The 9,653-nt window shown below is 43.1% G+C and overlaps 2 protein-coding genes across 2 annotated transcripts; one reads left to right on the plus strand and one right to left on the minus strand.

Annotated features, from left to right (window-relative positions):
* Positions 1-763: 763 nt before the first annotated feature.
* On the plus strand, positions 764-6,860 carry LOC101304969 (protein TPLATE-like). The gene is made up of 7 exons (XM_004299554.1): positions 764-1,888; positions 2,062-2,658; positions 2,948-3,309; positions 3,780-4,083; positions 4,193-4,315; positions 5,082-5,534; positions 5,751-6,860. The coding sequence occupies exons 1-7, from the start codon at positions 764-766 to the stop codon at positions 6,291-6,293; spliced, it is 3,507 nt and encodes a 1,168-aa protein (XP_004299602.1). The 3' UTR covers positions 6,294-6,860.
* LOC101311284 (transcription factor bHLH79-like) lies at positions 6,846-9,653 on the minus strand. Its single transcript, XM_004299574.1, has 6 exons — positions 9,208-9,653; positions 8,677-8,880; positions 8,494-8,559; positions 8,157-8,225; positions 7,982-8,059; positions 6,846-7,316 (listed from the first exon to the last, which is right to left on the minus strand). The coding sequence occupies exons 1-6, from the start codon at positions 9,484-9,486 to the stop codon at positions 7,188-7,190; spliced, it is 825 nt and encodes a 274-aa protein (XP_004299622.1). The 5' UTR covers positions 9,487-9,653; the 3' UTR covers positions 6,846-7,187.

A 9,653-nucleotide genomic window follows, 5' to 3' on the forward strand; every position in this document is an offset into this window, starting at 1 on the left:
ACCACCGACGAACAAGCCTTACTGGTAGAAATCGCGCAGCAGCAACTCTCCACCTCCACACCCCCAACACCCAAGCGCCCAAATCCTTGATGACAAGAGATAACAAAAATTGGATACCCACTGCCGTTCTTCACAGCACCCCCATCGTCCACCCAAACTATTACGCACCTCTTCCGATGACAAAGACCGACGCCACACATCAACACAACCGGAATCTCGACCGACACCACACAACCGTACCCCTTCTGCTGCGCTCCTCTTCCCCCTGCAGACACCGCCCTAAATTGGAATCCAAGAACTATGACCCTATTCCACCCCAATCTCCGATCACCAGACAAGATCCCCAAGACACATCCCGTCCAATCGCACATGACGCACGCCGACGAGGTTAGAGACCTGCGCTAGCGCTACATCGCGGCCGGACTAGAACTAGAGATGACTGCGCTGACAAGCTTCTCCAACCTTAGCGCGTGGAGCGCATTAGTTTCTCTGAATTTACGTGTGAATTTTAATTTAAGATGTGTAAATTTCACGACTTTTTTTTAATTTTTTTATTAGATACTAAAGATTTACCTCAGTGCCTTTACCCAGACAACGGGGAGTTATTTTTCTGCATCAAAGACTGAAAGACTAATACCAAAGCGAAGTGCCATTTTGCTGCAAATCTATCACTACCAAAGTCTATGTCCTTCTCATGCTCAGCTGAAACTAGCATCATAGTCATTTCTTAATGTCCAAGATTCACAATCCCTAAAATTCCCAAATGGACATTCTCTTCGCTCAGATCCAAGCCGACCTCCGCTCCAACGACGCCCTCCGCCAGTCCAGCGCCCTCCTCCAATCCCTCCAGCAGTCCGCCGCCGGCCGCGACATCTCCGTCCTCGCCAAGTCCGCCGTCGAAGAGATCGTCGCCTCCCCCGCCTCCGCCGTCTGCAAGAAGCTCTCCTTCGACCTCATCCGCTCCACCCGCCTCACCGCCGACCTCTGGGACACCGTCTGCACCGGCGTCCTCACCGATCTCGACTTCCCCGACCCTGACGTCAGCGCCGCCGCCGTCTCCATCCTCGCCGCGATCCCTTCCTACCGCCTCTCCAAGCTCATCTCCGACACCAAGAACCAGATCACCAAATGCTTCGACTCGCCGTCCGATAACCTCCGCTTCTCCATCACCGAGACGCTCGGCTGCATCCTCGCACGTGACGATCTCGTGACTCTGTGTGAGAACAATGTCACTCTCCTCGATAAGGTCTCCGGCTGGTGGGCCCGCATCGGCCAGAACATGCTCGACAGCTCCGACGCCGTTTCCAAAGTCGCCTTCGAGTCGGTGGGGCGGTTGTTTCAGGAGTTCGATACCAAAAGGATGAGCAGGCTCGCCGGAGATAAGCTAATCGACAGTGAGAATTCTCTCGCGATTCGATCCAATTGGGTTTCGTCAATGGTGGACTTCGTCTGGAAGAAGCGTAGTGCGTTGATGGCGAGGTCGCTGGTTTTGCCGGTGGAGAATTTCAGGGCCACCGTGTTTCCGATTGTGTATGCAGTCAAGGCTTTCGCCTCCGGCTCCGTCGAGGTCATAAGGAAGCTGTCCAAGGCTTCCGGTGGTGCTAACGGGACTGTTGTGGATAGTAATGCTGAGAGATTGGTGGGAGTTTCGGATGTGGTGACGCATTTGGTGCCGTTTTTGGCATCGTCTTTGGATCCAGCTTTGATTTTCGAGGTGGGAATGGACATGTTGTACTTGGCTGATGTTCCTGGTGGGAAGACTGAGTGGGCTTCACAGTCGATTATTGCGATTCTCACACTTTGGGACAGGCAAGAGTTTGCTTCGGCTAGGGAAAGTATTGTTAGAGCTGTTGTTACCAATCTTCATCTTCTTGATCTTCATATGCAGGTAAGCTTGGTTACTTTAATTTTGTATAAGGTGCTAAGTGTAGACTGTTAGTTGTGTTGCCATTGGATTAACAACTGAAAAATACCTTAGATACTAATTAACATATTGGCTGTTTCTCTTAGACTAAGCAATGCTGATTAGCTCCTGATTAAGTGTGTGTGTATCATGTGTAGGTTTCATTGTTTAAAAAGCTGCTTCTTATGGTGAGAAACTTGAGGGCAGAATCAGATCGCATGCACGCGTTAGCATGTATTTGTAGAACAGCTCTTTGTGTTGATCTCTTTGCAAAGGAAAGTGTCCGGAGAGGCCAGAAACCTCTGGCCGGAACTGATATAGCCTCACTTTTTGAGGATGCAAGAATAAAAGATGATCTGAATAGTGTGACCAGCAAGACCTTATTTCGGGAGGAGTTAGTAGCATCGTTAGTAGAAAGTTGCTTTCAGTTGTCTCTACCTTTGCCTGAACAAAAGAACTCAGGGATGGAGAGCAGGGTTATTGGAGCTTTGGCATATGGAACTGGTTATGGTGCACTGAATTGGACAGAGCCTGCTCTTGAAGTCGTGGAGGTATGTAGACCATGTGTCAAATGGGATTGTGATGGCCGGACTTATGCAATTGATTGCTATTTGAAGTTGCTTGTTCGGCTGTGCCATATCTATGATACAAGGGGAGGTGTAAAAAGAGTAAAAGACGGGGCTTCACAAGACCAAATTTTAAATGAGACAAGGTTGCAGAACTTGCAGCGTGCACTTGCGAAAGGTCTACGTGAGGTATGTATTTTCGAATGAATATGGTTTAGCTTGCTGGCAGTGAATCTGTAGACAAGGACGCTTACTGAAGCATATCATATTCAATGTAGTTTTATAATACAGAAACATATTGTAAGTGAGCTAGTTTAAGGGTTAGAAAGGAATCATACGGGCACTGTTGTGGCTAATAGGGTATTATCATTATATAGTTAAGACTGTAGCTCCAAGCTGTTAATGTTCTTTCATTTTTCTCTTTAAACTGCCTGAATTGGTATGCTTCCCCTGGTTGACACCTCTGTCAATTTGACAGGTGAATACGCCAAGAATATGTGCTCGCGTTATTTGGGCTATATCAGAGCACATAGACGTAGAAGGGTTGGATCCCCTGCTGGCTGATGATCCTGAGGATCCACTGAACATTATTATTTTGAATATGCGCAAGGTCTTGTTCGACATAAATTCATCTTCAGATTCGACAAATAGGCTTCTAGATGTTCAGGCAGTTTTATTATGTGCCCAGCGGTTGGGATCACGCAATGCTAGGGCTGGACAGTTACTGACTAAAGAACTCGAAGAGTTCAGGAACAGTAGTATGGCTGATTCAGTAAACAAGCATCAATGCCGTATGATATTGCAGAGGCTCAAGTATGCTTCAAGCCATCCAGAACGCAGGTAAACATCTGATTTAACTTCATAAATCTGCATTTGGTTTCTCCATGGGGCAGATTTGGCTGATCTTATGCTTATACTACTCTTCTTCCATTTTGGCTGCTTCTAAGTGGCATTCTTTAATTTCCCTCGGGGTCCCAGTGATAGCTGTATTGTTATCATTTGTAGGCTCATGTCTTCTATTGGCTCCCTCTCTCTTTGAACCACAAGTCGGGGGTTGGGTTCCCCCTTTGAATGATTGATTTTTAGATCAGATAGTGTAGATTTATGAAGTCTGACTATGGTCAGAGGGCAGTACATTCTCTCAATCATCAATATAACTCCTTGCTTGACTCTTTCATTGTGTATGGACTGTATGCATATATAATGTGAGGGATGAGTTTGCCTCTTCTTTTGGGGAATTTGCCACCTTTTTCTTGATGCATATTATTAGTGTTTTATATTAAGCATAATGTGATGATTACTTCGATCAGGTGGCCAGGAGTCACAGAAGCCAGAGGTGATTACCCATTCAGCCACCATAAACTAACTGTTCAGTTCTACGAATCAGCTGCAGCTCAGGATAGAAAATTAGAAGGATTGGTTCATAATGCTATTCTGGAGCTTTGGAGGCCTGAACCTAGTGAACTAACCCTTCTGTTGACAAAAGGAGTTGAGTCTACTTTGCTCAAGGTTCCTCCTAGTGCAACTACTTTGACTGGTAGCAGTGATCCCTGCTACATTGAAGCATATCATTTGGCAGATTCTAGTGATGGAAAGATATCTTTGCATTTGAAGGTCAAGACTTGCTTCCTACCTTCTTGAATTGCTTTTAGTAGCCTTTTATTTCTGGGAAGATAGTTTTCTATTGTCTGTTGATAGTTAATCCTTTTTTATGAATGTGCAGGTCTTAAACTTAACTGAGCTTGAACTCAATCGGGTTGATATTCGAGTTGGGTTATCTGGTTCACTATATTATATGGATGGGTCTCCACAAGCAGTTCGGCAGTTGCGTAACCTTGTTTCACAGGTTTCTTTTCTTGCCTTCACAATGCATTAACTCTTAGTCTTCTGTTCTCTGTCTGCCATTACAACACATTATCATTTATTTCTTAAACAGTGCAGTCTTTATTCATTAGTGCCTGTAGAAAGCTGATTGCTATAGGCTGAGGTGAAGCACACTGAGTATTCTTTTCTAACCTCACAGGAACCAATTTCAGAACTTTCTCCCCAAGAAAAGAAGAATGGGAGAAAGAAAAAAATAGTTGTCCCAAGACCATGACTTTCCACCCACTAGTCCACAACTGTGGATAGCACAGTTTTTTGGCCAAAGCTGCATGTTCTTATTTTTTCACCAAATCTTTCCACCCAAAATCATTAATATTAAGCAAATTCCAAATCTGATGGGGCTCAAAATTCTCTAATCATATTTTTTGTTTACAATTTTTTAAAGGTGGGAAAATGAGAGAATTCATAGGAAAATCGGGTGTTAAAATCATGTTTTACCAACAGTTCTCTCTCTCTCTCTCTCTCTCTCTCTCTCTCTCTCTCTGTGATTTGTGGAGAAGTAATCTGACTGAATAACATAATCGCTCTCTATTTCTGGATACGTGATCCAATTGGATAATGGCTTTGAATGTTAACATCAATGTCATGTACACAGCTGAACAAGAGATGCTGTTTTAACTGGCATTCCAGTATCATCACCCATGCTTGCACTTTTACCTTGAGTAACACAATTTTCTATCTTTGACAATAAGATATTCTGATCCATGTATTTGTTCTTTTGTTCCCAGGATCCAGTACCCTGCAGTGTAACTGTGGGTGTCTCCCATTTTGAAAGATGCGCCCTTTGGGTTCAAGTTTTATACTACCCCTTTTATGGAAGTGCAGCTTCAGATTATGAAGGTGACTACTCTGAAGAAGATCCACAAATCATGAGACAAAAGAGAAGTTTAAGGCCTGAACTGGGAGAGCCTGTCATTTTGAGGTGTCAGCCATACAAAATTCCATTGACGGAGCTACTCATCCCACATAAAATCTCACCAGTTGAATTTTTCCGGCTGTGGCCAAGTTTACCAGCCATAGTTGAGTACACTGGTACATATACCTATGAAGGAAGTGGCTTCAAGGCTACTGCTGCTCAGCAATATGGAGCATCTCCTTTCCTAAGTGGGCTGAAATCCTTGTCATCAAAGCCATTCCACAAAGTTTGTTCACATATTATTCGGACAGTAGCAGGATTTCAGGTAATGCCCATTACTCTTTGTGATTATTTTTTTACATGACGTCTTCTATTGCTTCTAGGGGACTCCCTCTATGTGGTGTAGGGACTAGGAACCTTATTGGAAAATCAGGGTTCCACTTATCCTGGAATTTTATTAAAACCTTTTATGGAATGTTTTGGCCCTCTAAGCAAAAGCAACCAATCAAATTCTGATGTTAAATTTCCTGCCCTGGAACAGCTCTGTTTTGCTGCGAAAACTTGGTATGGTGGCTTCTTGGGCATGATGATTTTTGGAGCTAGCGAGGTGAGCCGGAATGTCGACCTTGGCGATGAGACTACAACCATGATTTGCAAATTTGTCGTTCGAGCTTCTGATGCATCAATTACGAAGGAGATTGGATCCGATCTACAGGGATGGTTGGATGATCTCACTGATGGGGGTGTTGAGTACATGCCTGAAGATGAAGTGAAGGTGGCTGCCGCTGAGAGGCTTAGGATCTCAATGGAACGGATAGCATTGCTAAAGGCAGCCCAACCTAAAAGGGCTCCCAAATCTGATGATGAGGCCGAAGAAGAAGAAGACAGTGATGAGGAAGATGATTTTACAACAAAGAAAAAGAAGGAAAAGAAAAAAGATGGTGAGGAGGAAGACGGCAAGAAAAAGGGACCTACAACCTTGTCCAAGTTGACTGCAGAGGAGGCCGAACACCGTGCTCTTCAACAAGCAGTGCTCCAAGAGTGGTATACATTGTGTAAAGATAGAGGTGCAAAAGTAAACTGATTTACATTTCTTCGACCATCATATCACAGCTGGGTATCCTTGCATTTACTGGGGTTCAACTTTTGTGGGGTATCAAGGAGCTGAGTTGCCCGTCCAGGTTGAGTCAATCCAACTCCCTCACACTCCTGTACGAGTCAGTTATGGGCATTGAAGGGAACTAACAATGTGTGGTGGTATGTTACGACTAACTGTGTACTAAAATTTTGACTCAGCCGAGCAGGTGTTTTTGGTTCCACGGGGAATCCCTTGCCTTTGCAACTCCAATCAGTCACTTGCCTGTGTCTTTTGTACGAGTGTTAACCATTCCTTGTAGATGCGGCAGTAGTTTTTGGCCCTGGCTTTTGTAGTGTGCAGTTTGTGTGGTTTGAAGATTGTGCTTGCAATCTGGAGTTTGCCATTCTTTGTGTTATTATACAAGTCTGTTTCTGGGTCTGTTGTTCATCAACACATAATACATGAAAGATTTCAATTCATTCAGCAACAGCTTTCAATGTACTTCATATATTTGCATGGCATGTTACAATCTTCGATTTGTTGAACATTCATTCACTTATTGAACAGTATTTTATTCGTGACATTGAACGAGTAGTGTGAAAATAATCAGATGTTCCAATAAATTGCAGAAAGCACAATCCTTCTGTTGCACATTTCGACTAAATCCTTCAAGACATTTCTATTGGTGCCAAATGCCCAGCGATAACACAACAGTATATCTGCTAAAGATGAAATGACAAGACTAGATGCATTTCCTACAGCTAATATGACATACTACCATGTTACCATGATCGATCACACTACATTAGTACACTCAGAAAATACGTTTCTACTACACCAGACGTAGAACTACTTGCGCACATCCCACACCAATTTGGACTTGATTTATATTCCCTGAATTTATGTTGTTCTTTCAAAGCTACCACCAACCTGCATATGCAGCCATTCAGCTTGCGAGCCCTGTGCATACTCCCTTGGTGTGTGTGATCCAAATAACAACGCGGCTGCATCAAATTGCTGCGCATTAAGCTGAAATACCAGGTCCAAAGGTTAGAAAATTTTAGTACATAAAAAGTAACTCAGTATCAAGATTACTCAACATGTCACATACGTCCACTAAATTAGGCTAGAAGGTTCGCGGTTATAGAGAAGGGTAAATGCCAAGGTGATAAAAGAAAGGAAGCAGATCCGATAATTATGGTGCGCACCAATATGGTGAGGTTGACGGGAAATAAAGCACACACCAAACAATGAAAAACATAGATGAGATGACTTCTTAACTTTATCAGTGAGTTCAAAAATAAGTCTGAATTTCACAGGGAGTCTTAAGACAGGTTGCATGCTTGTTCAGTGTTCTCTAAAACTATGAATCTAATAATCCTGTAAACCAGTTGGTCATTATACAAAGAAGATATCCTGGAAGATTGACTCATATGGAAACAGTTGGTTACGTAAATAATGAACCTAGATTGTCATTTAGTTTCAGAAACTTGTGATCTCAAAAGAGACCAACAAGTAAGATAGAAGAGTCGTGAGAAAATAGGGAAGTGCTGATGACAACCATCAAGAAACCCATTGAAAAAAGTTTATTTCTGAAAAAAAAAAAAAAAAAAACAAGCAGGCTCTTCAGAAAATGGTTTCAAACTTCGCAAGTCAGTGGTCTCTATGTAAGTATTAAAGTGCAATAGACTTACATCTTTTGAAGGAAAGACTTCAATGGTGGGATTCATGTTCACCCTTGAATTGACCGCCTCAAGCTTCAATGAAAGGAACTAACGAATCCAAATCAACAGAAAGATTTAGGTTTGACAGTTTAAAGGAAAACCATGTACCAGTTAGCAATAGACAGAGACCGATGGGGATATATACCTCGACTTGACGCTGCAGTGACTGGATGTAATTAATAATCTCATCGAGGACAAGTGCTTTCCCAATAACCTTTTCAGAAACGAAGTACATCAGGTTAAGCAAGGAAACATACTAAGTGAGACAAAATTGAACTCGGAATACAGAGCAGTAAACAATTTACCGAGATGTTTTTAGGGTTAGTCAAGTGATCAGAAACTGTATCAACAAGATACCAAATTCATTATCAATTCTCTATACTCAATTCCCTATACTTCATTTTGTAGTAAATACTACCTACATGTGGTAAGTACCATGACTGACCTTAAAGTCTAAAACCAAGTAGAGATAACATAAATACCTTATTACATCCAGGAACCAAATCTTGAAGAATTTTCATCCTCTCACTGATCTTTTCTCTCCTTGCCTGCCAAAATCCCCATGGTTAGAGTGAATTAGTCATATGGAAAAGCGTCAAAATCTCGTTTGCTGTTCTAGATACTTCTTTTCTTTCACAAACTCAAGTGGACGAAAAGTGCATTACTCTCTCTGCAAGACTGTGGCTATCGGTAGCTTGGCCTCTTCTCGCCCTCACATGGATATAATCCTGCTTTGGTGGCTCAGAAGGTTTAGTGCTCTGTTCATCTCGCTTATCACCAGCCTCTGAACTTGTTTCAACTTCAGCTTTAGACTTGCCGTTTTCATTTCTAGCTCCCTCTAACTTCATCCGTTTTCCACTCGAATCCTTCTGTTCGAAAAACATAAACACAGTGAAATCAAAACTCAAGTAAGCTAACATAAAAAACAACCATTAGCTGAAAGAAACCAAATTCACCACCACTCCTATAGCTCATAATTACTCTCATAAGCTCAACTCACTTCACCTCACACATACATGCAGCTACTAACCCAACCAACTTGTTAACAAACTCTTCACCAAATTAAGCTAGAAATATAAACACCCACAACTTAAAGCTCACTCCTTTCACCTTAAAGGTCACAACTTTCCTCTCAAAATGTTAAAAAAGAATCAAAAGCAGTAAAATTTAACTTCAAAAAAAGTTAAAAAACGAACCAAGCCATCAGCACTACTAGTAGAAACAATCTTAGAAGACTCATCCTCGGAGCTCACATCCTTCCTCTTCCTTCCTCCGCCGCCGCTCTGCTCCGTCACCGTCGACTCCTCCAACGACCCATCTCTATTCCCGGAGCTCTCTCCCAACCCACCGCCCAAACTGCCCATTCGGAGGCCCAACCCGCCGGGCTCGCCGCCGAAGGGCCAAATCTCCGCCAGGCTGTACGCCGCCGGGTTCACCGCCGAGAAAGACGCGTCGTGGATAAGTGGAGGATCCATTTCACCCTCTCAGAAACCCGAACTCATCCGACCCGAATCCGAAAGCAGAGAGTGAGTGTGTGTGTGTGTGTGTGTGTGTGAAGTGAGCTTAGTGAGAGGTGATAGGTTTATTTAAAAGGTTGATTTGGAGAGAGAAAGATTCGATCTTTAGAGAGAGAGAGAGAGAG

The sequence above is a fragment of the Fragaria vesca genome, linkage group LG5 (assembly GCF_000184155.1).
Source record: "Fragaria vesca subsp. vesca linkage group LG5, FraVesHawaii_1.0, whole genome shotgun sequence".
NCBI lineage: Eukaryota > Viridiplantae > Streptophyta > Magnoliopsida > Rosales > Rosaceae > Fragaria > Fragaria vesca.